At 50.6% G+C, this 25469-nt stretch overlaps 12 protein-coding genes across 12 annotated transcripts; 5 read left to right on the top strand and 7 right to left on the bottom strand.

The window, feature by feature from the left end:
• Nucleotides 1-1086: 1086 nt before the first annotated feature.
• On the top strand, nt 1087-4490 carry M437DRAFT_78213 (Rad4-domain-containing protein; the record flags this gene model as incomplete). Its single annotated transcript, XM_041026954.1, has 5 exons — nt 1087-1692; nt 1749-1946; nt 1997-2387; nt 2435-3024; nt 3078-4490. The coding sequence occupies 5 exons, from the start codon at nt 1087-1089 to the stop codon at nt 4488-4490; spliced, it is 3198 nt and encodes a 1065-aa protein (XP_040876422.1).
• Nucleotides 4491-5518: 1028 nt separating this feature from the next.
• M437DRAFT_69086 (uncharacterized protein) lies at nt 5519-6064 on the top strand (the record flags this gene model as incomplete). Its single annotated transcript, XM_041025216.1, has 1 exon — nt 5519-6064. The coding sequence occupies one exon, from the start codon at nt 5519-5521 to the stop codon at nt 6062-6064; it is 546 nt and encodes a 181-aa protein (XP_040876423.1).
• Nucleotides 6065-6293: 229 nt separating this feature from the next.
• Nucleotides 6294-8006, bottom strand: M437DRAFT_56848 (Rft-1-domain-containing protein; the record flags this gene model as incomplete). Its single annotated transcript, XM_041023122.1, has 3 exons — nt 6294-6509; nt 6567-7290; nt 7345-8006. The coding sequence occupies 3 exons, from the start codon at nt 8004-8006 to the stop codon at nt 6294-6296; spliced, it is 1602 nt and encodes a 533-aa protein (XP_040876424.1).
• Nucleotides 8007-8250: 244 nt separating this feature from the next.
• M437DRAFT_57166 (acyl-CoA N-acyltransferase) lies at nt 8251-8889 on the top strand (the record flags this gene model as incomplete). The annotated part of the gene is made up of 2 exons (XM_041023177.1): nt 8251-8369; nt 8418-8889. The coding sequence occupies 2 exons, from the start codon at nt 8251-8253 to the stop codon at nt 8887-8889; spliced, it is 591 nt and encodes a 196-aa protein (XP_040876425.1).
• A 934-nt stretch (nt 8890-9823) lies between these two features.
• Nucleotides 9824-10634, bottom strand: M437DRAFT_57093 (uncharacterized protein; the record flags this gene model as incomplete). The annotated part of the gene is made up of 3 exons (XM_041023163.1): nt 9824-10037; nt 10102-10476; nt 10546-10634. 3 exons carry the CDS (start codon nt 10632-10634, stop codon nt 9824-9826), a joined length of 678 nt encoding a protein of 225 aa, XP_040876426.1.
• Nucleotides 10635-11129: 495 nt separating this feature from the next.
• Nucleotides 11130-12956, bottom strand: M437DRAFT_87672 (6-phosphogluconate dehydrogenase-like protein; the record flags this gene model as incomplete). The annotated part of the gene is made up of 4 exons (XM_041028681.1): nt 11130-11570; nt 11629-12057; nt 12115-12709; nt 12937-12956. The coding sequence occupies 4 exons, from the start codon at nt 12954-12956 to the stop codon at nt 11130-11132; spliced, it is 1485 nt and encodes a 494-aa protein (XP_040876427.1).
• A 1059-nt stretch (nt 12957-14015) lies between these two features.
• M437DRAFT_87673 (uncharacterized protein) lies at nt 14016-15185 on the top strand (the record flags this gene model as incomplete). The annotated part of the gene is made up of 2 exons (XM_041028682.1): nt 14016-15119; nt 15174-15185. 2 exons carry the CDS (start codon nt 14016-14018, stop codon nt 15183-15185), a joined length of 1116 nt encoding a protein of 371 aa, XP_040876428.1.
• A 1545-nt stretch (nt 15186-16730) lies between these two features.
• On the top strand, nt 16731-18580 carry M437DRAFT_78218 (uncharacterized protein; the record flags this gene model as incomplete). Its single annotated transcript, XM_041026955.1, has 2 exons — nt 16731-16806; nt 16860-18580. The coding sequence occupies 2 exons, from the start codon at nt 16731-16733 to the stop codon at nt 18578-18580; spliced, it is 1797 nt and encodes a 598-aa protein (XP_040876429.1).
• Nucleotides 18581-18830: 250 nt separating this feature from the next.
• On the bottom strand, nt 18831-20177 carry M437DRAFT_78219 (4-aminobutyrate aminotransferase; the record flags this gene model as incomplete). The annotated part of the gene is made up of 1 exon (XM_041026956.1): nt 18831-20177. One exon carries the CDS (start codon nt 20175-20177, stop codon nt 18831-18833), a length of 1347 nt encoding a protein of 448 aa, XP_040876430.1.
• A 1103-nt stretch (nt 20178-21280) lies between these two features.
• Nucleotides 21281-21688, bottom strand: M437DRAFT_87676 (uncharacterized protein; the record flags this gene model as incomplete). The annotated part of the gene is made up of 2 exons (XM_041028683.1): nt 21281-21355; nt 21410-21688. The coding sequence occupies 2 exons, from the start codon at nt 21686-21688 to the stop codon at nt 21281-21283; spliced, it is 354 nt and encodes a 117-aa protein (XP_040876431.1).
• A 1393-nt stretch (nt 21689-23081) lies between these two features.
• Nucleotides 23082-23990, bottom strand: M437DRAFT_69093 (uncharacterized protein; the record flags this gene model as incomplete). Its single annotated transcript, XM_041025217.1, has 3 exons — nt 23082-23293; nt 23353-23379; nt 23489-23990. 3 exons carry the CDS (start codon nt 23988-23990, stop codon nt 23082-23084), a joined length of 741 nt encoding a protein of 246 aa, XP_040876432.1.
• A 234-nt stretch (nt 23991-24224) lies between these two features.
• On the bottom strand, nt 24225-25394 carry M437DRAFT_56779 (uncharacterized protein; the record flags this gene model as incomplete). The annotated part of the gene is made up of 1 exon (XM_041023115.1): nt 24225-25394. One exon carries the CDS (start codon nt 25392-25394, stop codon nt 24225-24227), a length of 1170 nt encoding a protein of 389 aa, XP_040876433.1.
• Nucleotides 25395-25469: the final 75 nt, after the last annotated feature.

Below are 25469 nucleotides of genomic sequence, written 5' to 3' on the forward strand. Positions count from 1 at the left end.
CGTAAGCGGGGTATGCTATGATAAGAAATGTATGGAGGATGTAAGGGTCTAGTGTTGTCAAAGGCTACTTGGATATATCGCTAGGCAGTACCCTTTCATGTGATGACCAGGAAGGACAGCAGGAACCCCAGCAGCAGATATCCCATAGTTACCCCAGCGCCTAGATCCTCTATCAACCCGATCTGCTGCTTGGACACACTAGTACGCCCGTCATGGATCGAATCGCAGCAATCGGCCGTCATTAGTCATCGCAAGCCAACCATTCCTCGCTACAACTCTTTGTTCGCAGCGGTGGCTTTGCTTGAGCCGTTTTTTTGTTGGAAGTACGCGGTCAGTGCTTTGAAAGAAGCTTCTTGACGTCCTCGATCGTGTATGTGAGACCGTCCACCGTTCCCTCACTGAGCTAGGCCCGATCATAAACGACAGAACAGATGTGGTACTGCAGTTGTCGGGGAGGCCGCGAACGCTGTTGTATTCGTCCCTCCCTTCCTCGAAGGACACTCAGTATGAGAGTACCTACCTACTCTTGAAAGCAGTTGCGATCATGTCAGACACGTTCGGCGCGCAAATGCCCGATTGGTTTGATGCTCGGAGTACCAGATTAGATTACATTCGGATCTCGAATGCGCCCGAGTCCGTTGCACGCGATTTCGATCGGCGCTGTCGCGATACCTTGCATGGTGACCCCTTCCCGACCTTGAGCGGGATGTGGACGAGGAATCCGAGGATAGCTATACCTGATGCGTTCCCCGCAGATAAAGAAACACTCTTGTGTAAGTACAATATTCGATGAAACTGGGAAGGTCGTAAAGGTCTCGATGAACTCAGGTTGAGCGTGTAGCCAACGCGTTGCGCTTCGGGATTGCGACGTCATGCCGAGCATGGCAGAAACGCGGCTTCCTCACGCTTCCTCCTCCAGTATTCGCATACCGTTCCTACTATAATCAAATTGTTGGTTGAAAGTACTTTTGGCTTGCAGTGTGGCAACCAGCGAGCCTGCTTGAGAGTTTGATAGCTTTGCTGAAATGCTTTGCAAGTTGAAACCGCTTCATCGGCTCAGCTTACACCGCGCACATACTTTACGCGATGGCTCCTCCTACAGCGCAAAGCAAGGCGCAGACCAGAGCTCAGGATAGAATTGCTGCGGTTCACAGTACAGCCAGAAGATCGAAGCGCAACGCTCCGGTTCCCGATGATGACCGCGATGTATATCGTAGCCTGATATCTGAGGCATCTATTCCAGAAGTGACTGAAAGACCTCTCAAAAGACCCAGACTTCCAAGGCAGCGACAGACTCAAACTTCAACCACCGATGCGTCTGCAACATCACATCAGCAGCCTGAGGATGAGAAACAGGCGCCAAATGGTCACAATCTTGAAGAACAAGCAGCATCTAGACCACAGCAAACCATAATTGATTCTGATGAGTCCGAAGATGATGACATGGACTGGGAGCAAGTTGGTTTGGACCACGTCGAGCCCAAACAGTCTGCTCCTCGAAAAGATGATGAATTTGGAGACATATCACTGGAAATCAGTACCAAACAAGCCCAGAAAAAAGCGATAGCGAAACGGAAGCCTGCCACTACAGCAGAAAAGTTATTGAGGCTTGAAGCTCACGAAGCTCATCTCTTATTCCTCCTCTTCCACGTCCATATTCGCAATGCTTGGTGTAATTTGCCAGAAGTAAAGGTTCGTTCATCTTTTATTTGCTTTCTCTGATTCACAAGGAAGCTGATTATGATCAGAATAAGCTGAAAGCCATCCTCATGCCGGAAATCGTATCGCTACTACATCCCGATCAATCTCTCATTCAGTTCGGACAGTCAGAGCAGTTCTTGACTGGACTGCAGAAAGCTGTTTTCGTCTGGAGACATAAATTTAATGTGACAACTTCTGGCCTACGTCGACCGAATTGGGCAGAGGGCCCAGAAGGAATCAAAGAGGTGATTGGACGAATCGGCTTACTTCTGTAGAATGCTAACCCGTGTTCTAGCAAATAAGGACCATACAAGAAGAGATGCCACCCGTCGAGAAGAGTGACTTCATCAAGGCAGCTACGACCTTTTCGGGCTCTCAAGATGTGGGTGCACAGCTTTTTTGTGCTCTTCTGAGGTGTGTCGGCGTCGAGGCTCGATTGGTCTGCTCACTACAACCTCTTCCTTTCGGTACAACTGCGACTAAATCAGCCACGCCACTCAAAAGCAAACCAAGTGTGTACGCAGGAAGCGACAAAGACAACACGAGTGGTGGAGAGACATCTGGAGGTTCTGCATCTGAAGGTTCAAGTTCTTCCCGGCGCAGAATTATTGCTCCTGGTCGCGTTCGACGACTTGGAAACGCAGCTCTAAATGCAGGCTCTGTTGCACCTAGTCCTAAACCGCCGGGTAAGAGTTCACGGGCTAGCGAATGCTCTAGTACTGACGAAGTATAGCAAGGAAGAAAAAACGACCAATTCGTACGCTCGAGTACCCAGTGTACTGGGTAGAAGCATTCAACGAAGCTTATCAGAAATGGGTACCCGTGGATGCCGTAGTGACAGGTACAGTCGCGAAACCGAGCAAATTAGAGCCGCCTGCTTCTTACGAGGCAAACGCCATGACCTATGTGGTAGCTTTCGAGGACAACGGCATCGCAAGGGATGTGACTCGTCGCTATACCAAGGCCTACAACGCGAAGACCCGCAAGTTAAGAGTGGAGGTAACAGAAAGAGGAGAGGAATGGTGGCGCAAAGCGCTCAAAGTGTTCCGGAGACCAACCTATCTCGACCGTGATCAGCTTGAGGATGCTGAATTTGCAAAGAAAGACGCCTCTGAGGGGTTGCCAAACAACGTGCAAGATTTCAAAGACCATCCCTATTATGCTTTGGAACGACATCTCAAGAGGCACGAAGTGATCTGGCCGAAGAGAGCAAGCGGAAAAGTCTCAGTAGGCAAAGGGGCCTTGGAACCTGTTTATCGACGCAGCGATGTGCACATTGTACGCAGCGCCGACAAATGGTACAGATTTGGTCGCGAGATCAAGGCATGCCAACTCTCTCCGTGCTGTTCCAACTTGGACTAACAAAATCCTCACAGCCGAACGAACACCCACTCAAGCATGTCCCTGCAAGAGTGTCCAAAAGCCGAGCTCAAGACCTGGATGATGCTGATACGGACGAACCGCCGGCCACGGCTCTCTATGCTTTCAATCAAACATCGTTATACGTGCCACCTCCTGTTGTCAATGGCAGGATTCCGAAGAATGCTTTTGGTAATCTCGACATCTATGTGCCATCCATGGTTCCTCCTGGAGGTTGTCACATCCGATATACGTTGGCCAAGAATGCAGCTCGGCTTCTTGGTATCGACTATGCCGATGCCGTGACCGGTTTCCAATTCAAAGGACGTCATGGCACAGCCATCACATCTGGTGTCGTCGTTGCGGAAGAGTACCGTGAGGCTATGGAGGCCGTCATAGAGGGCTTCCAGTACGAGCAGGAGAATGAAGAAGCTCGACTGTACAGCTTGGAGTGTTTGAAGCTCTGGCGACGCTTCCTGGCTGGTCTGCGCATCAAGGAAAGATTGAGCGAATACACTACTACTGACCCCAAGACTGCCAAGACGGAGATCGTCAAAGCAAAGATGGATGAGGCGGAGGAAGTAGAAGATGATCCGATGGAGGCTGGTGGCTTCTTTCCGGACGCAGGCGAAGTCACAAAGCCGACTGCTCATCGATTCACTGATGCTACCGAATCTGACCGTGAGTTCGACATCGCTGAGCAGGCACCTCGACTCAGGAGACAAAGGAAGACTATGGTTGAAAGCGATCCTGAGAGCGAAGCACAGAGCGAAGAAGAGTACATACCGCCACCTCGGAAGCCACCTGTCAGACGTCGTCGCATGTTGACCGAGAGTCCACCAACCTCGGAGAACGCGCACTACGATCCACGCAACCAGGAAGGGGGTGGGTTTATGCCAGAAGATCCCGGAGAGAGTGAAAAACTCGACGATGGCTTCTTGCCAGATGCAGATGCGAGTGAACTTGGAGGCGGCTTCGTACCGGAAAGCAATGATCCCGGTATAGCTGAGGCTGCGTCTACTGGTGAATTTGGCGGTGGTTTTGTACCAGAAGATGAGGACGCGCTTGAGTCTGGGGGCGGTTTCGTTCCCGACAACGACGAAGACTTCTCTGGAGGCGGGTTCTTGCCAGACACTGATGGTTCTGAGGCTCAGTCAAACGCTCAGCAGCCATCGAATGAAGTGCAGGTGGATGCAAAAGAGCAAGGCGGAGATGTTGTGCCCGATAAGCAGGAGGATGATACCTTTGATCCTGATGAGGCAGATGATACCTTTGATCCCGATGAGATGGACATTGGAACCACAAGTCTGCCTCGGGAGAACTCAACTGGCGCTCACCAACAAGAAGAAGAAGATGATGACCGTGGGTCATTGTTGTCTCATGACCCCGAGGACGACGATGCAGAGCCAGACTGGTTGCATAGCGACTAGACGAATATTACAAAGCACATTAATTGGGCTGCTATTTCTTTCGTTTCAATTCCACTAGTCTTCTGCGCACATAGTGCTTTAAGGTATTGGTAGGTATCTTGTAAGTCTCTCAACGTCCCCTTCTTTGTCAACGCTCTGTTCTTCCATCTCATCCCCTGCATGAAGATAAACAACAAGATCGGAGTCATTTTGGTAAAACAGAACCCTTCCCACATTGTGGGAAGGGAGACAAACCCACCGGTTGGCGGAGTTATGCTCTTTTCAAATCCAGAGTCCAGCGGATCCAGAAAGTCCAGAAAGTCCAGAAGATTCAGATTCCAGCGCTAAACAGCTGCTGTTGATGGGGTTCGAACCCGAGTCTTCCTCCCCCGGGGCTCACGACCATGTTGAACGAGGCGACCCTTACGGGAACGCTAGCCGGATGACCACTGCACTAAACTACCGTGGTCGGTCCTCCCGGGAGGGTGCAAGGACAGGAGACTCCTTGGTATATAACACCTCGACTATTCTTGAGTGAAGGATGGTGATGTTCAGGGGTCAGTGAGTGAAAGCTGGCTGTATTCATCTCTACCTCGCTCCCCTGATCTCTTTCTTTTCACCGATTTCTCAACCATGGGGCTGGATCGATACTGCCTGGTCACTCAACATGCACCGCACTGATATGGCCTTCAAGATGTTTTGACTAGAACCATCTGGCCCCTTTTCATGTTGACCACTCTGCATTACACATAAATCACGAACAAAGAGATGAGATAGTGTCTCCTTGTTTGTCCATCATTGCTTTGAATAAGTGGAGGTTGCCCCTTTCTTGTGTCACTTGGTGTCCAGCGTCTTCACTCAACACTGAATCAATCTCGTACCAAAACAACACGGTAAAACAACACGGTCTCGACACGAAATCGTCACGACACCCACCATCCACACTCCTCAAGCCGCACCATCTCCCAAGCCGCACGACGACTAAGCAATTCCCAAGCCGCACGAACGACTAAGCAGAACACAGCCGCAGACCAACTATAAAAACAGCCATGTCAGACGTGACCTTGACCGTCAACCGCTACAAAACCCGCCGCGCCTCTCCTGGAGTCAAGCATACCAAGTTCAAATACACAATCGACTTCCCCTATCAACCTATCGGCGACAGAGTCTGCATTGCATTCCTCAGACTCAAAATCTACAATCACGAACCGCGCACCTACTTTGACGTCGCCATCATTTCCTCCAACGACTATCACTTGACTGTCATCACAGTCATTGCTATCAACATGGACCCTCTCTCCCACGAGCAGTTCATGGCTGGTGTCAACAGTACCGGCCCCGATGGTCGTCCTCTCCCTGCTGGCGCTGCCGCAGCAGCCAGAATGACTGCTGCTTATGCAGCTGCTCAGGAGGCTGAGAGGCGCCAGGACGAGGAGACCTTCTCGACCGCCTCGGCCGCCATTGAGGAGGTCAACCGCGAGGAGAAGAAGGCCAAGAAGAAGGAGGGCCGTAAGCAGAAGTCCCTTGTTCGCCGTCTCTTCGGCAGCGTCGGCGACAAGGTCGCTGCTGTCATCAAGCGCGAGAAGGACCAGTGAAGCAAGAAGCCCCTGTGAGTTGTGTCTACTGTTCATTAACTCTGTTCACTTAGCTGACTGTGCCTGCGCAGACCTGCCGCCACTCCTCTCCCACAATCAACCACTGGTTGTCAATGCTCTATCAAAATGCAAGAAGGAATCGGAGATGGCTAAATGGCCAGAGAGAGGGACACAGTCATACAGAAAATGCAAAATTTGAAAGCTTTTGTGCAACTCATCTACATACTTTTCATGGTCTAATTTGCTTGTAAACGTGAATGAGGAACTTGCGCTCTGATACCGCCAACGCGACAACAAAGACACCAGTGATAGCGCCGATTCTTGCAAGCTCGCCAACAATACCGTACTTTGACAACGATCCAGCAGTCGCTTTGAAGATGCTAGGCACTACCGCCGCGATAGCGATACTTACAGCCGAAGGTAGGATCTTCATCACATCGAAAGCCTATTAACAACTCGATCAGTAAAGTCATATCAAGTAGCAAATAGGCAGCACACATACCTGTCCCTTCTTCGCAAAGAAGCTCTTGACAAACGACAGATTGAACAAGATCCTACAAGCCATGTTGACACAATTGGCCCATACCAGCCCTTTAGCTCCCATCTCCAACACTCTGAGGAAGAGATATGCTGAGCCCGCAAAGGCTGCGAAGAACCCACCCATCCAGATTGATTGGGTGTATAATTGCTTGTTGTCGGCCACAGCAGCGACGAAAGCCTCGGACACGCCGTTTAGAGCGAGCAGAGGGATGTAATAGCAGTAACACCCCAGAACTTCGCCGGCGCCGGTGTGAGACCAGCGACTTCCTGCTACGAGGGAGAGGAGGACGGGTGCGACGGTAGGACCAGCAGCAAAAGCGACCAAAGAGATCAGGGAGTAGGCTTTCAAGATGAGGGTGAGAGTATTATTGGCCTGTTTGATGCCGTTTTCATCTTCCTTTGATTCGGGTTGCTTAGAAGGTGCAGATGAGGTAGTTGGTGCGCAGAGTTTGGCGAAGAGGTTGCGAGAGGCTTCTTCGATGGGTTGGAACAGCATCCGGGCAATCAGACCACCATAGTTTGAGGACAATGCGTAGGCTCCTTGGTCTTGAAGCGAGGCCAAAGATGCGATGAGAAGAGAGTCTCCTTGTGTGAGCACATACTTGATGCTCGATTGCACTGTCAAACTCAATGAAAGATTAAGCAAAGGCTGTGAGAAAAGAGACAGCCAGAACTTTTCGGTTTTGCTATGGTAACAGTCAGCTTGTTGATTGCCTTTCTCTTCAAAGGACATGACAAACCTCTGGATACTATATGGAAGCAAAGAGAAGCCCTCTGATCTCGCCACCAGAACAAGTCTCGCAGAATATACCACCAACAACGATGCAGCATAAGCCAACTGCCCAACAGCAAAAGGCAACACACCCAAATCTCTGCCTTGGCGGCTTGCCCACACAACCAATCCCACAGTAGCAAACGTTTTCATGATTGTCGCAGCAGCCTCAGCAGAAGCACGAACTTTATACAACATTTTCTGCTGCGCAGCCACAAAGCTCGGCTCTGCAAACAGCTCAACCATAGCCGCAATACCATACACCCTTAAAGATTGGATCAAGAATGGCACCTTGGGCACCTCTGTTTGCAGATACAACTCTGCAAGTGCATAGCTTAGAGGCACTCCAGCAGCAATGGCGAGATAGGACATGTTGATTACAGCTTGTGTGCCATCGGCCCTTCGTTGCAAAGCCACTCGCAGGCTCTCGCGTGCAAAGTAGAGGACTGAGATGCAGTACAACTCCAATTGTACGCTGACACCTAGCAACTCTGGAGACAAAAAGCGAAGGAGAATCTGATTCAATGCGAAGGTAAGGGCGCGAGAGCCGATCTGAAGTAGGATCAGAAAAGAGGCTCCTTTGGCCGAAGCAGAGACGGCATTGTCGCTTGATTTTGAGGGTGTCGACATGGCTCTGCCTCCGAGGCGTCCAGAACGCTGTGATGTTTTCGAGATCTAATTTGATGGCCAGCCCTGGACCACAAGGAGATTGAGGTTAGGAGACGTTGCGCAAGTGATGTGGAGTACGAGCAGGGTCATACCACGGACATGGTAATTGATCTTGTGACTCAATCGAACAGGAACTATTTCTCCATTATTCCACACCAAATTATTTCTTCCAGTAAATAAGAATCTTCATTGAGTGTTTGGCAAGATGGCTGTATCCACACAGGAGCCTATCATCACTGAGCGATTGATCCTTCGCCAAATTCAACCTTCCGATGCAGAGGCCGTTTTTGCTTTCATGACTGTACCCTCTGTTCTGAGATACACGTAAATGACAATCTCAACTCCTCCAGCTCATAAGCTAACGCGTATAAGCTCGCGAAAACCTCTGACCGAAGTCCACCAAGCAACAACCTATCTCAGTGAGCGTACCTCAGGTCCCAACATCTACAACTTCGCCGTATGCCTAAAGGACTCCGCAAGCACACTCATTGGTCTTCTCGGCTGCTATTCCTACCCAGAAATCGGATACTTGTTCTCGCCCGCTTATGCCGGTAAAGGATATGCCACTGAGGCTCTACTTACCTTCACTCCTGCATTGTTCGCTGTCATGCCAGTAGAGCAGATATTCGCAGAAGCCTACGTGGATACGGAGAACGTTGCTAGTATTAAATTGCTAGAGAGATGTGGTTGGCAGAGGTGGGGAGAAGTGGAACAAGGGGCTTATACAAGTCCACTTCTGGGGCTCAGGGACAGTGTATGTTACAGGATTGCTCGGGAGGGATATCAACTGGAGGATCTGGTGAGCAAAGAGGAGGAGAGGGCCTTTGTACCAGATCTGCAATGATCGTTACGGGTGGGTCCGCCTCTCGCTTGTCTGTCCATATTGTTTATCTGTGAACAACGGTTCATCAAGCCCCTTTAGCTCAGTTGGTAGAGCGCGGCACTAGTATTGCTAGGTCATGCCGAGGTCGCCGGTTCGACTCCGTCAGGGGGCATCAAGTTATTCCTTTTGTTCGCCATGCTTTTGTCGAGTTCAATCTCGCTGAGGAGGGTGTTGTTTGAGATTTTTTTTTCCCCCTCGAGTGAAGCCTGCACAATTGGGCACAACTCAGCACAATCTCAAGCTGCACAAGTAGGGGGTCCACAAATTTTGTGTACAGACTGCATCCAGATAAAATAACTATCCTACTACCATCGATGCTACTCTTAGTAGTACTGTATGCTTCAAGGTGTCCTTCATCACTTTGCCAGTAGACCTGCCTACTTATTCCCTAGTCTAACGTTGAACAACGTTGGGAGGCGTCGAAACATTATTTCATCTACGAGTCTGGCCATGGGGATAGCCTTGAGTAGGGTTCTCTCTAGAAACCACTTCCTTTGCAAAACCATGGTGCATCGATAGCAGCCTTCAGCAGATGGCCAAGCTCTCCTCATGAGGACGAACTTGGAGCATATACAGTACTGCTGCAACCAGTGGATCTGTAAACTGACAGTGCATAGTAGACGGACCCTCGTTAAAAGGGATCCAAGTGACAGTTCATTATGCATCTTCAAAGCGACGGAAGCACGATATTACAGTCGCGGGTGAGGACAAGGCCAACGTGGGATGTGGCATCAAACCTGAGCAATATAATAGCTTAAAGATGCTGTCTGTCGACAGGCTTTGTAATTTCTGTTATGGGTATCTGAACAACGCAACTGATGCTCTCTGCATGCTCCTCGTGCGGTTGTCCCTTGGTGTCCTCTTCTCCTCACTTCACCATAGGTAGGTATATCTCTCAACCTCCCTTTCTAGGGGCACCGGCGGGAGGAGTACCTCCCTGGGCAGCGCGCTGGGCGATCTTTCTCCTCTCACCATCCAAGATCATTCTGATTCTGTCGAGAGCTTGGTCTTTGCCCTTGGGAGCCTTGCAGTCGTTTACAGTGTACGGCGGACTGATAATCACGGAGTCACTGACGACAATCTCCTGTCCGTGCCAGCGGGTTGGGAGCCTGTTTTGTATACCAAGTTAGCTCGTGTTGGATATAGGAGGATATATGTATGGTGGCCACGCACATTCTTCTCAAGGCATCGTAGATTTGCTGAGCCTCACGGCTGACACCCTTGCCCTTGTTGGCTTCCTGATCGCGCAGCTGGCGGATCTTGGCCTCTTCGCGGTCGCGCAACTTCTTAATGTCCACGGCAGCGATGGGAGGCTGAACGGTGCTGATAGTCTGTTTGGCGGCGTTCGGGTCTAGCGAGACGATGTCGAAGGACGAGATGTGCTGGATGGGGATGATGTGGTAGTCGCCGGGCTGGTTGGAGAGAGTAGATGAGGGGTTCGGAGGAGCAGGAGCGGTGTTGATGGCGACGACATTGAGCATAGGACATGCGGTAAAGAGAGTGCCCTGGAGAGTCTGCGAGTGAGGCGCAACTGTCGTGACCTTGACACTGCGGTTGGGCGCATGGTTAGTCTTCTGATTGCTGTGGACAAAGGGGCGTCATGATTTTGTAGCATACCGAGCGCCAATTGCAGCGGTCAGACTGTCGATGGCATCTGGCGCCTGTCCAGCGCCGACCTTGACTGGATTGCGCTTGACGTCGGCCATGGTATCGAAAGGAGGATTGTAGTCGGCACCCCGCTGTTGGTCTAGATGGCCTGCTCGTCACCGACGCTTCGGAGATGTGAACTGCTCCGTCAATGGAACAACCTCACGACTTGCGCATTTGACCGTTTAGAAACACAAGAGAGTGACCAGTGAAAACATGAATTGGAAAGACAGCGCTCGCTGGTTGACGAGATTACTATCATGAGACTGCTGTCGACTTCCCACCCGCATCTCCACCTGACATGCCACCATAATCGTCTGTCTCAACATGCTTCTACACTAACGCTCACCATAGAATCACGTCACAAGTTACGTGCTGCTAGTTCCGTAGGAAAGGTGTATCATTTTTAACTGTAAAGGAAATTGCTTGTTCATGACTATTGGGGTTATCTTTCGTTGCACTACGCATAGCAGGACATTGGTGCCGTCATTTTCGTGGCCCATTTATATCTCTGCCGTCGCTGTTCTTCTTCCATCATCGTATTATCTTTTCGCTTAAGCGTTGTAGGTCGAGGCAGAGACGTCACCACCACGGCCGGTCCAGTTGACGTGGATGTCCTTGCCCTCAGGGTACTTGGAGTTGGCGAACTCGGGCTTGATTCTGAAGGTGTGGGCACCGAAGTAGTCACGCTGGGCCTGGAGGAGGTTGGCGGGGAGGTTCTCAGCACGGTAACCGTCGTAGAAGGAAAGAGCGGTGCTGAAGCAGGGAGTGGGGATACCCCACTGGGCACCCTTGGCGACAATGTTTCTCCAGCCCTCCTGTGCGTCGTGGATGGCCTTGTTGAAGAAGTCGTCGAAGAGAAGGTTCTCGAGGTCGGGGTTGTTGCGGTAAGCCTTGGTGATGTCCTTAAGGAAGACGGAGCGGATGATGCAACCACCGCGCCACATGAGGGCAATCTCGGGCTTGTTGAGCTTCCAGTTGTACTCCTTGGCGGCCTGTGAAGATGTGTTAGCATTACATTGCAAAGGCAGGAATGTACCAAGGTTGACTTACGTTCTGCATGAGCATGAAGCCCTGGGCGTACGAGATGATCTTGGAGGCATAAAGGGCCTGCTCAAGGTCCTTGATGAACTGCTGCTTGTCACCAGAGAAGCTGGGCTTGGGGCCCTGGAGGAGCTTGGAGGCACGGCCACGCTCCTGCTTGAGGGAAGAAAGGCAGCGGGAGAAGACGGACTCGCCGATGAGGGTAACGGGCATGCCGAGGTCGAGAGCGTTGATGGCGGTCCACTTGCCGGTACCCTTCTGACCAGCAGAGTCCATGATCTTCTCGAGGAGAGGAGAACCGTCCTCATCGTTGTAGTAGAGGATGTCACGGGTAATCTCGATGAGGAAGGAGTCAAGGACACCCTTGTTCCACTCGGTGAAGATGTCACCCATCTCCTTGTTGGAGAGACCAAGACCACGCTTCATAATGTCGTAGGCCTATCGAAAGTCAGAAAAGTGCTCCAGGTCGAATGAAGCTTGGAACCAACAACTTACCTCGCAAATGAGCTGCATGTCACCGTACTCAATACCGTTGTGGACCATCTTGACGTAGTGACCAGCACCCTCGTCACCAACCCACTGACAGCAGGCCTCGCCGTCAGACTTGGCAGAGATGCCCTGGAGGACATCCTTGATGTAAGGCCAGGCCTCAGAGTTACCACCGGGCATGATCGAGGGACCGTAACGGGCACCCTCCTCACCACCAGAGACACCGGTACCGACGAAGCGGATGCCCTTGGAGGCAAGGTACTTGGTGCGGCGGTTGGTGTCGGGGTAGTGAGAGTTACCACCGTCAATGATGATGTCGCCCTCCTCGATGCCACCCTCGTTCAAGAGGAGCTCAATGAAGTCGTCGACGGGCTTGCCGGCCATGACGAGCATCATCATACGGCGGGGCTTCTTGAGCTTGGCGCAGAACTCCTTGATGGAGTGAGCACCAACAATCGACTTGCCCTTGGCCTCGTTCTCAAGGAAGCGGTCGACCTTGGCGACAGTGCGGTTGAAGGCAACAACAGTGAAGCCGTGGTCAGCAGCGTTGAGGATCAGGTTCTGACCCATGACGGCCAGACCGATGAGACCGAAGTCTCCGCTGTGGAAAAAGATATGTCAGCCAAAGCTACAGCTACAGCTAAAGCTATCATTGGGGAAGGCTTTCTTGTCGATAGAGCTCTACCATCGATAGAGCTCTGCCATGGATGGCATTGATGCGTGGCAACGACATGATGGGGTTGTGTATACCGCCAACGGAATGTAGCGGCAGAAATGTTTTGGTGGGATAGTGGGGCAGAGTGGGATGGCTGGTGAGGGTGGACTTACACAGCAGAATCAGAAGACATTGTGGTGGTGAGGGATTGTTTGAGTTGGGAAGAGAGGCTAAGAAGTCTCCGGGCGGCTTGAGGCTTTTAAAGAAGACTTGTGTCAGTGGAGATTGTGTGAGGGAGGGAGATGATGCGGCCGGAGGTGTTGAAAAAGCAGCCCAACACCTTTCGGAGTTACTAACGCGGAGGGGCCAAGGTGGCATTGACCCTAAAGTGTGCTAAACATTACATGCTCTGTCAGCGTCTCTCGATGCCGCAGCAGCCCCGAACGACGTTTGCACCTACTGTTTGGTGTTTCGGCGGGAGGCCTGGGACTTGATGTGGATGTGCAGAAATTCGTGAGTTATGTCAATCTCTCGATACCGAGGGCGATTTTTTTTCCTAGACTGAATAGCTGCCTGTCTCGGCGCGCTCTTGCTCGTTCGATATCCCCCTCTTCAAACAACCGACGAAGCCGACGCCAATTATTGGATGAGTACCTTCCCGATGGAACGCCGATGACGGGTGTTTACCGATCGTTCTGCTCAACCTACCCACGGCACCACGCTAGACGTCACCTCCCGCGACTGCCTTGCGTCTGTGCTTCACCGTCTCGTCGCAGGGAGCTGCCATCTCAAACAACATGAGCGCCTGAGAAAGCGAGCAAGAAAGTCGTTAGCAAACGCCGACGGCTCAAAAATACCATCAAACACCCATTGCTTCCGTTCAGCCTCTTTGATTGCTACACTTGTATTCTAGTTAGCCACCTCGTGCGGCTAATTATCAACGGACTATCTCGACATCGTGTCTCGGCTTTCTATCAGCTTCTTCGCGCCTTTCGCGTTTCAATCTAGCCGACCGGCCACCCCGGACTTATTTTGTATCTCCTCGCTGTCTTCACTCCTACCCTTTTCGGACAGCTCGACCTCTTGTCCAGACCTCGTCACTCTATCGATCACTAAGGCATACCGTCATTGTCCTTTGATTCGATCAGCTTTGTACGCGACGACTTGATTGAAAGCACACTTCGAAAGCAAGCCAGCGAAGTCTTTGTAAGGCAAGGAAAAATCTTTCAACGTAGGCATACCCTTGATCATCATGTCGCATCCAACTCAAGGACCTTCCACCAGCCAGTCCAACTCAGCGCGCTCTACGCCGCAGCCGCCAGCAAACCTCCCAGCGAGACCTCCTCCGTCTGCGGTATCCCAGCCTGCGCGCAATGTCGCTGCCTTCAGTGGTTTCAAGCCGCGCAATGTCACCGCTGCGCCTACTGCTCCAGCTCCGTATGCTGCAACAAACATGAGCTACCCTCCTCAGTACTCGGCTGCTCCAGCTTCGCAATCCTACTATCCCACTACATACTCCTCAGCACCAGCCAGTCAATCGTACTACGCCGGCGCCGGCGCTTCTTACCCTGGGGCTGCCGCCTATCCCGCTCAAGCGCAATACACCGACACCCCTCCTCAGATCAAGAATCCCTTCGCGCCTCCTCCAGCTGCAGGTCAAGGTTCTCTCTACGGTAACAACAGCTACGATCCCGAGATGGAAGCACAGATTCAACAGTGGCAGAGCGCATACACGAACAAAGACGACCCATCGAAAACAACAAACAAGGGTGCAGCTGTAGGCAATGCGAACAATATCCCGCTTGGCGCCAACAGGGCTCAACCTTCTACGTCAACTGTATCTGCTGGACCTGCGGCGCCTGTCGATACATCCGGCAAGCAAAAGACTGTTCTCCGCGAAGGAGGTGGCCAGAAGTGGGAGGATCCCACGCTTCTTGAGTGGGGCGATCACCCACGCCTGTTTGTTGGTAATCTTGCTGGTGAGGTGACTGACGAGTCTCTGCTCAAAGCTTTCGCAAAATACCCATCAGTCCAGAAGGCTCGTGTCATTCGCGACAAGCGAACCACCAAAAGCAAAGGTTTTGGCTTTGTCAGCTTGGCCAACACCGACGAGTTCTTCCAAGCTGCAAAAGAGATGCAGGGCAAGTACATTGGCAGTCATCCTGTCTTGATCAAGCGTGCCGAGACCGAGATCAAGACAGTCGTCAAGAAGGACAACAACAACAGATACAACAAGAACAACAAAAACAAGAACAACAAAGACAAGGTCAAGGAAGACAAGGGCCCTCTCGGAGCCAACACCGGCGCTGGAGTTCAGAAAAAGCAGGCCAAAGCCACTGGCGGTGGTCAGTTCAAGGTTAGTAACACACCCCACTATCCTGCTAAAGTCGTTGCTAACGTTCACTTGCAGTTGCTTGGTTGAACTTGCTATGCTCCCGTCTCGTTGTACAAAGGATATCATATTAGCGAAGGCGTTTGGAATTGCTTTTAACCGGCGAGTGATACCTTTCCGAAAACGCATTGATAGAACACAAGACTGTCTGACGCTCACAGCACCACTCCCTCTTGTGAGATCACCCTAGTGGAATCAATGAGCATTCCAATCGCGTTCTTCTGTAAGTCATCGTTCTTGATTATGCCGTAGAGAAGCGTCGTCCTCTGTGTGATCGATATCCTTGTGAGCCATGTCTCGACTGTGTAGAGCCTTTAGGGTAATAGGACAATCAGCATGGAGATATTTCTTCCAATCTCGCGGCTTATCTCGATTTACCGTGAAACGGTGTTTAGCCGCGCAGCAGAATTGATTCATCCGTAGCTAGCTGCGTAGGACAAACACAGAATAGAAGCCTGAATGACCATCACCCAACACTCAACACAACGCAAGCGCTGTCACATCCTTCCCTGACAATGCACAGCTATAGCCGTCCGTCTCGCCATCAAGTCATGAGCGCTTGCAATGTTTTGTTGGGATGTGTTTTAATTGTTTCGAACATCGGCTCCCCCACCTTGCAAAGTCGCCGCAGAGCAACGTGCCGAGCCCGACATCTCCGTCGCTCTTGTCTCGGCTCTCACAAGTCGTAAGCCCTCTCTTGCCTATAAACGAGTTCATATGCCGACATTCAAGTCCGAGTTCTTGAGCTTTGAATTGTCGCTCAGGACGATCTGGTTGACAATCGACTGTGTCTGCGCGACTCTTGCAGGATGTGTGTCGATGCTTAAAACCGCTTGGTGATTCTACCCAAGTCTTTCAGCGACTTCATAGGCAACGAACATAAACACATGATACAAAGAGCGCTTCCGGACGATGGTCTCAGGGAGGCCGGGCACTTTGCTTGAGTTGGCGTAAGGCTGGTCGACTCTGGAACCCAATCCTCACTCCACAAGAAGCCGCGGGGGAGGTAACCCTTACAGTAAGAACAAGATTAGATCTCAGTTGTCTCTTCTGCCTTTGGCCACATTGAAGAAGCCTCATAGCAACGAAGAGAGCGACCAGGGATCTTATATACATTGAAACGTTCAAAGGTAATCTCGTAGTCAGCACGTGGCTGACAAGGCTAGCATTATCATAGGAGGCTGTCGTTCTCGCAAGCCGGCACACAACATGCCCGAGGATGTCACCCTTCAAGAGATGCTTACGACTCGTTGTTGAACATGAGTTACTGTACAACTAATATTAGGTCGCGCCAATGCGAACGTGGCTAACCAACTCGAAGGATTTTACCAAAGCGGCTGTGCCTTCATACCGCAGCAAGCTCTGCTCTGCAGGCGATTCGCGAACCAACACCCAAGTGCAGTAAATAGCACCACATACCAACGTTGTTCGCGGCTATGTTGTACCTTTCTTCTCGTCTGCAAGACATCATGATTTTCTCTATGCAAAAGATGACCAGCTCCATAACCTCTTTCTTTGCCTCTTCCTTTGTTCTTCAGTTGCTTATGTTCATCTCCTCTCTTTGTGGACGCCGTCATGTGGCTTGTGAACATTCTTTGGTTCTTTGTATGGCTCCAGACCCATCGTGCAGCGGCCTTCAAAGGAGTTTGCAGTAAGGCTTCTGTTGAACAAAGATTGTTACCGAATGCTTATACAGTCTTTCAGCCTGGCAAAATCTCACCTTCTCTCCTAGATCTCCATCAAGCACCCAATTTACCACATTTATAACGCTTATACCGACATCCACACTATTGAGTACAGTCTCAGCGAGACTTAACGAAACAATAATTGCAACATCCACTATAAGCTCAATTACTACTGTCGTTGATTTTACGACAGTATCCGCGAACTCATTATTGTCTGCATCCAAAACTGCCAATTCCCAAACCGCAAATCTGAATAACACAACTTCTTCAGCGACATCGAGCTTGTCTCTGTCGTCGGCTTCTACTTTGACGACCAGTCTCTTCAGCGCAGCTACCTCAGCGCCTACTACTATGTCCACACTGAGATCCACCAGTGGGAACGTGACTAGCTTGTCAATCTCAACGTCGTCTTCTGTGTCGTCTTCGAAGTCACCTTCCACGTCGCCGATTTTGAGTCCAACTACTGCACTGCTTTTGCTATCTTCTGCTACCATGGCTGCTAGCCAAGCTGTTACTCCAGGAGTTGCTGCTAATGCTTCGGATACTGGGCTACTTGTCGCAGCAATACCATCGAGTAGTGCTTTTACATCGACTTCAGCATTCTCTGTACAGACGTCGTCCCCGCCAGCTTCGACATCTTCGACAGCAGATAAAGCAGTCTCTTCGGCATCTGAGACAAGCATTGCCTCGGAGACGAGCTCTGCGGGCACACTTTCTGCCACAGATAGTGCAGTCTCGAGGACAAGCACATCAGCCTCTACGACGTCATTTGGTACTACTACGCCTATGACCACTTCCACGAGTACAAGCAGCTCAGTGCCTGTTGCTAGCTCAAGCAGCATCACATCCATCTTGACTGCGTCCGGGTCACCTACCATTGATGTATCGAGCAGTGTCATTCCGAGTTCGATCCTTATTCTTCCCACCACAACACCTTCCCCTTCTTCGACCACCTCTTCGAGTCCATCAATCACTACTGCAACAGCTTCTTCTGAATCAAACACTTCCAATCCCAGCGCCACTTCTTTGAAGTCAACTTCGCATAAGCTGTCATCCAAGGAGGTCATTGGTATATCATTCGGCGCAGTTGCAGCAGCAGCTATCCTATCCCTCCTACTGTTCGCACTCTATCGCCGGCGCCGTGCCCAACAGGTAGCTGATGATGCTGCCGTCAACAACAAACACAGCTCTTTCCCTGAAAGTGCATGGCTTTACGACCCTCGTATGACACCCGCCGCTGCCTCTCGACGCAGCGGTAGTTCTGTAAGCAGCATGCACTCCAGTGTCTCGAGCAGTGCCTCTCGAAGAGACGAAGCTCTCCTGTCCGCCATCGCGATCCCTGCCTCGTTGCCTAAACGGCATGCCAGCAATCCAGTGGGAGGTGCTTTGACTTCCAATCCACCCTCTTCTGCACAGCGCCATCGTCCCTCTTCTTCAGTGCCAGAGTTCAAGCCGCTGCCACCAACGCCTTCCGCTGCTGCTGCTGCAAGTGCCTCTAGTCTCCCCAGTCCCGTTGCCGAAGCCCCTTCTCCCAAAGAAACCAAACGCGAAAGTCTACCGGCGATCCTGAAGATCGGTGGAGGAAAGAAGAGACCACTTACTGCCGCGCCTGTGATGCAGAAGCTGGAGACAGGGCCGAATAAGCCTTTGCCTCCTAGACCTGTTATGAGTGCAAAGGATAGACCGTTTAGTTTTGAGGCTGGAGATGATGGTGCTCAGCACTTTGGGATTGCTAAGTAGAAGGATGGAAGGGAAAGGTGTAGAAAGAAAGCAACGCCCAAGCGTTTGGTTGGATTGCGTGTGATACCCCCTTCTTGAGAATCTTTGTATAGTTTTTCGTTCTAAGTACTTGTCTGCTAATGTCACGAGTTTGTGCAAAAGTTTGCCTCAATCTAGAATATCCGATAAGGTATACAAAGGGAGGTCATTTGCTTTGTCATTAAATCTTGATTTTTTTGTTCGCTGTCGTACTCGCAATTGCTCTCCTACACTACTCTGGAGCCTGACCCTTGGTGGCAGTCTCATTGGGGTCCTCACCAGCAGCGACCTCCTTGATTGCATCTGTGATGATCTTGATACCCTTAGCCATGTCCTCCTTGGTAATGTTCAACGGAGGAATGAAACGGAGTGTGTCGTAGATGGATGTTGTCAGGACAAGCATGTCCTTCTCCATGCACTTGGCCTGGATCTTCGAGGCGTAGCCCTTGCCAGGTGTGCACTCAAGTGCCAACATGAGACCAAGGCCACGGACGTCGTAAATGATCTTTCCGGTCTTTGAGTCCTTGTGAGCTGCCTGAAGAGCGCTCTTGAGCTCTGCTCCGCGGGCATTGACGTTGTCCAGAATCTTCTCCTCCTTGAAGGCCTTAGCTACTGCAATACCTGCAGCACACGATACTGCGTTACCAGCGTATGTGCCACCCATGCTTCCAGGAGTTTGCTTGTCCATCAACTCCTTGCGCGAGACGATGCCTGATAGAGGGAAACCGTTGGCAATACCCTTGGCCATGATCAGAATGTCAGGTCTGACGCCCCAGTGCTCAACAGCAAACATCTTTCCAGTTCTTCCGAAACCACATTGGACCTCGTCACAGACAAGGAGAATGTTGTGCTTGTCACAGATCTTGCGGAGAGCGTTCAGATATTCAGGAGGTGGAGGGACGTAACCACCCTCACCAAGAACAGGCTCAACGAAGATAGCGGCTGTGTCTGAAGGAGCGGTCTCACGCTTCAGGAGCAGCTCAAGCTGCAGAACGGGATCCATACAGCAGTTCTCAAAACCGTACTTGCCATCGGACTTGTGGGAAATCGAGCATTGCTTGCAGTAAGGGAATGGTACTGAGAAGACACCGGGCATCAAAGGTGCGTAGTTCTCGCCATAAATGGTTTTTGATCGTGTCATGGCCATAGTACCGAATGTGCGTCCGTGGTAAGAGCCTTGCATGACGATAATGTTCTGCTTCTTGGTTGCGTGTCTGGCGAGTTTCACTGCTGCCTCAACAGCCTCAGATCCCGAGTTCCAGAAGAAGAAAGTGTCGAGCGATTTGTGAGGCATCATGGGGAGAAGTGACTCCACAAGCTCCAGATAAGGCTTCTGGAAGGCAATATTTACTTGACCGTGAACGAGTGTGCCGACTTGCTCCTGTGCTGCCTTTGTCACGGCAGGATGGCAGTGGCCAAGGTTGGTAACACCAATACCGCTGGTGAAGTCGAGCATCTTGCGGCCTTCGGTGGTTGTTACGTAGCTGCCCGCGCCGCTCTCGAGAACATGGTTAGAGAGACGACCGATTCCGCGAGCCACATGCTTCACGCCAAACTCTGCCAACTTGCTGACGCTCATGATGAATTGATTGATCTGTCGATGGTAGATGAAACAAGAGAGCAAGACAAAAAGGCCAGAGGAGTCTCTAGAAAACCACGGGGCCGACACGTTTATGTAGAAAAGAAAGCAGACCGGGGAGCTAGAAACCGCGGATCGTCATTGACGAATCATCAAAGCTCCCGCTGGTCACTGGTCAGCACAACGCCCAAACCTGGTTAATCTGCCACCAAAGAGACACGCGGATTCGGAAGGCTAGGCAGGTCTACACCGAGCCCTCGTGCATTCGTTACCAACTGTAAACAAGCCTCTTCTTCAGACAGCAGCTTATTGCCGGCTCTACATCGTATCTTCTTTCGTAATGCCATCTCTTGTTCCTGCCCTCCCCGCATAAGCCGTCGCTCTGATTACCCCAGCAAATGACCAATGAACGCGTCCTGATTACCCCACTTGTGATACAGAAAGCTTGGGCTCTTTGACGAACAAGGCAGGTTCACGCGTGCATGACTCCCATCTGAATATTCTTACAACATGGTAAACTTATCTTGTCATGGGCAAAGCCAGGAGACTCGTCAGAACTGCACACTCTCCTTGGAATCGATACCATACATCGAGATTAATCTGCATCCCTACTGTTCAAAAAATCTCTTCCAATGATTCGTGAGAGCCTCAGTGGAGGCCTTCGAGAATTGTGTATCAGGTCCAGGTCAGTCGTGTCTTTAAAGGAGATCTCCTCCTAGCATACGACTGCGAGTCCTGCTATAAAAATGCACAGAGTCTCCATGATCTCTCGAAGCATCCAACGAGAGTGCTAACCTTCCATCTTCTTAGTGGACAAACCAATGTTCATGAAACTATTGTGCATTGTGATAGCAGTACTCTGATCAGGGAGTTCAAATGGAACTACACATTCAATGGTGTGAAAGACAGGATTGACGATATGTATGCATTCATCTCTTTGATTCTTTGGTGCTGATTATACATTACTGCAGCTGCTCGGTCTGCCCTTGCATTACCAGACCCCTGAAAGGTGGTCGGCGACCCGGCATTGACTACTCTTCAGATCCTAACAATGTTGCTGTCAGTAACTTTTGATGAATTGTATCACAAAAGGAATGCTTACTTCAAGCGGGCTGATTGAGAGGGTTAGAAGGCCCACAAGCGCTAACGAAGATTCTGAAGTTGTTGTGGAGCCCGGCCTACAATCTCATTAGAAAGCATTCAAAGGTATTTTCACTATTGAAGAGACTCACAGAAGCGCAGGTAGCGTCACACGTCAGACGAGTTCGGGTGTCTTGGCTCCAATAGACCATGTTGTCATCGTAGGTAATGCGATCGAAGATGCGCACATCAGGTCCAAAGGCGAAGATTTGCATCATCCAGACGCTTCCGCCCGGATAACTTGAGGGAGTCATCCAACGAATAATGATGGGACCAGGGGGATCAATGTAAGGAATTGGCTGAACAAACTCGACTTCGGCCTGGATATATGCATCGGGTCCAGGACACTCTATCCGAAGCTCAATTGACATTGCTTGTGGTGATGCTGGGTGAATTTGCTGACTGGTTGTCGTAGACGGGATCGGAAAGCATCTTTGAACCATCCTTGCTATATAGTTGGACTTGCTTGCTCCGGAACCTTCTGCTGAGTCGTCGAGTGGCAGTTGTTTGCACCAGTCACTTCTCGTCGTTCACTGTAACGACATCATCGTAGCCTAACGACGGCTTGAAGCAATCTTCTCCTGGCGAAAACTTCAACTATGTCTGTTCAGGTACCTTGCCATTGGCTTCGGGCCCTATTGCTACAATGCTATAGATCTTGGGGCCGTCTAGCTGAGAGCTCACAAACAAATTGCGACTGGCATTTTGGAAGTTTGCTTGCCAACCTTGTAGACAAAGCAGAACGGGATGCTTGCTCAAATTATCTTGCCAGTCCACAGCATCGATAAGGATGCACTGCTCTTTCAATAAGAGATAGACGGAGTCTCGGCGGAGATCATGATTGGAGTGAACGGCCGAAAGAGATCACTGTGTATTTGAGATTGATAATGGATATGTTCGCTGCCAGTAGATGTTGGGTTTCACTGCACCCAACTTTCCTTCTGCTCATCACCTTCGCGGCATCGATATGCTTGCCAACTTCCAGTCTATGGATGAACGCGACCAGCATCAGCATTTTCCAACACATTTGCAGCTGCAGAGAAAACACTTGCAATGTGCAGATCAGCAAAGTGGTCGAAGAGTGAGGTGTCGTAGTGGGTATTCAGCGTGCCAGTAGACTGGGAGTAAGAGTTGACCTGGCAGGAGCAATACAAAACAGCTTGGCACTTGCTCTCGCTTTATGCCTGTTTCAGAAGCCGCACTTTGACTGAGATTGACCTCCAGAAGGCCGGGATTCTTGCAAGACCATTGAACGAGTTTCGAGTCAACAATCAGAACACTTTCCATATTGCTACCAAATCGACGTTTGCGATACCAAGCTGCAAGGCAACGAGGTACAAGCCTTTGAACCCATGGCAAAATACACCAGTAATGCTCACTCTGGAGATTAGACTTATTAGCCGCTGGGGTGAAACGAGCACATCAATACAATCTGCCATCCTTCGTAGGTTAGTTAATCGCATGGAGTCTAGAGCTGTCAAGGCTTCTGAGATCGAGGCACACTCGTTTACAGACCAAGGCATATCAGCCTCGACAATCATTTGTGGATTTATCGATGCTTCCGGAATTTTTCCCCTGATAACACAGATACGGCGCTCGTTTTGTGTTGCGAGATATACTTTGGTACAGACAGCAGTGATCTCAGTGCATCAATGGTTTTGGAGGGCAACAGCTAAGCTCTGCCCGATCGGAAGGTCAGAAACAAGTCTCAGAACGGGATAACCAGCGAGTATGGCTGGCCTGCCAAATTACTGCTTTTGAAGATCATGGCTGCTTGGGCTCACGGTCAATACTCCGCTCTTCCTCGACTTTGGGGTGCCCCCGTCTATGTACTTCAACATCGTCGTGTTTTGAGACGCCTGCTTCTTGTGTTTCTGTCTGCTGACCAACATTTTCGACTCCCCTGGATTGCGGTTGGAGGTATATGCCCTTGTAGAAGCGTTCTGCGCCTTGTATTGGCACTATGTCGGACAAGTCTGACGAGCAGAAGCAGTTCAAGCAATCCCATAATTCAGGATTGGATTTTCTGACAAACCATAATCTCCGATTACCCCATTGGCTTCTGTGTCGGCAAGTAGCACACTGTGTATCAACACTTTCGGATAAGCAGATGGGTCTCCATCGTTTCCAAGCGAATGTGTCGATATTGTCCTTGTTTCGCCAGAACCAACCTCTGATAGCATAACGTCTTCTTCTATCGTAGCTGGCAGCATAGCTTTGTGCGTCGCTAATTCGCTGGGTGGCCGTGTACTGCTGCCTCAATACATCGTTGTCACGAATTTTCTGAAGCCAGATTCGCGTTCGCTCATTCATTTTGTCCAAGTGTTTGTGCTTCTGAGTCTCGTCTTCCGAGATCTTATTGAGATAACGATGAAAGCTTTCATTGTTGCGTTTTCTGAATTGTTCCAGCCAGACCGGATCCTCCTTTTTCTTCTGCACCCAGCGTCTCTGGTATTCTGCACGCTTCCTACGTTTTTCGGCTTTCAATTGGTCCTCATCAAGCTCGTGAGAACTTTGTGATGTTTGCGGCGTAGGGATCTCGTCAGCTGGGCGAGTATGAGCGAGGAGAGTCGCGCTGCAGAACGAAAAGGCCGCACGCTGCAAACTGAAGAGACCGACGCGAGTATGTTGTTGTGGCGCATGCCGTAGCCACTCAGCGATTCGAACTGGCATTCTGTGAAAGAGCACTTCGAAGTGCAGGTGATGTTGTTGTGAACAGAGATGGATGCGGTGCAGAAGGAAAGCGCGATGCATGTGAACGCCAAGAATACAGCTTCGCTATTTCTAGACTCTATCAAAATGGCGTGGAAGAATAGACAACGGTAAGAACATAAAAGCGATGAGTGATGACTAATGAATGATGAGAGTGATGAGAGCTTTCAGAGAGTTGCTTTGTTAAAAAATCGATCAGTGCAACTGACTGATCGTGGCGACAGCATAGATCATCAATCCAAACTCATCAACAGCAGCAAGCCACCTTTCTCTTCTCCTCCTCGTCTGCTCGTCAGCAGGATGAATCCATAGCTCTTCTAAGCGCAAGTACTTTCCAGATGCCAATGTTGTGTTGTATTCTTGTTCCCATGATTCTTGAGACGAGCAAGCTAGCCAGAGCATTTTACTACATGTCATGGGTAAGATGCCCAACTCATCGCCGAGCACGCAAGGCATGTTGCCTAGTGTATTGATTACGTCGTCAAGCATGTAAATTGCATATATGGTCCTGCGTTTGGCTTCGGCGAGGATCCAAGACGAGTAATCTGGACGACTGCCAGTCTGTTCGGCAGGACAGATCAGCCCTTCTCTTGCACTCTTGGCTGTAAGCTCTTGCAGATTAATTTTCATCTCTTGAGGTATCGTCATTGGCTCTGTTGTACACGATGGTAAGAGCATCAGACACAAGAGCAGATATGCTTGCATAGTCACAAGACGTTCCATATCATTGCTGGAGCCCAGTCTGTCCGACTCGAACAAAGCTTGAGCTTCTCTGAGTATGGTCTCTCGTACAATGTCTCCCCCATCAGAGGTTTGATTTGCCCACATGTGAGCGATGGTAACACATCTTGCCAGTGGAGGTGGATATTCACTGTTCTGTAGCTGACTTGGATGAATGAAAGGTGGTGATCCGGTACCCGTTTGCGTGAGCATGCGTGGCCATGATCTCAACGTTGTAAGTGTAAAGAATGTTACTCCTGGGCCGAGGACTTTTGGCTGCCGGTCAAGAGCAGAGGCAAACCCTTCGAGCCAGCGCGTCTTGACACGCTCCACGTCAATTGGGCATATCAAATCAACCGCTGAGAAGGATGACTGGTACTCGGACCAAGTTTTCGTCACGGGAGGCTCAACAATGTTCAGTATCGCTCTCCAATCGGGTCCCGTAGGATGCTTTTTACGTGCTGGCGGTGGAGCATAAATACACTCGACTTGTCTCCTAGTACACCGCGAACAGGGACGTCCACGATCGCACTTGAGTTTTGAGGCATGACACGGCTCGCAAACTACACGGCGAGCACCATCGGGATTTCTTCGTTTTTTATTCTTTGGCACGATTCCCAAGTCGTGGGGCTGGGGAATGGACATGTCGGGTAGAACGTGATGGAGAAATCGGAGGTGCCATGAACCGCCGAACAGATCTTGGATGATTTGGTGAGAATC

The sequence above is a fragment of the Aureobasidium melanogenum genome (assembly GCF_000721775.1).
Source record: "Aureobasidium melanogenum CBS 110374 unplaced genomic scaffold scaffold_25, whole genome shotgun sequence".
Classification (NCBI taxonomy): domain Eukaryota; kingdom Fungi; phylum Ascomycota; class Dothideomycetes; order Dothideales; family Saccotheciaceae; genus Aureobasidium; species Aureobasidium melanogenum.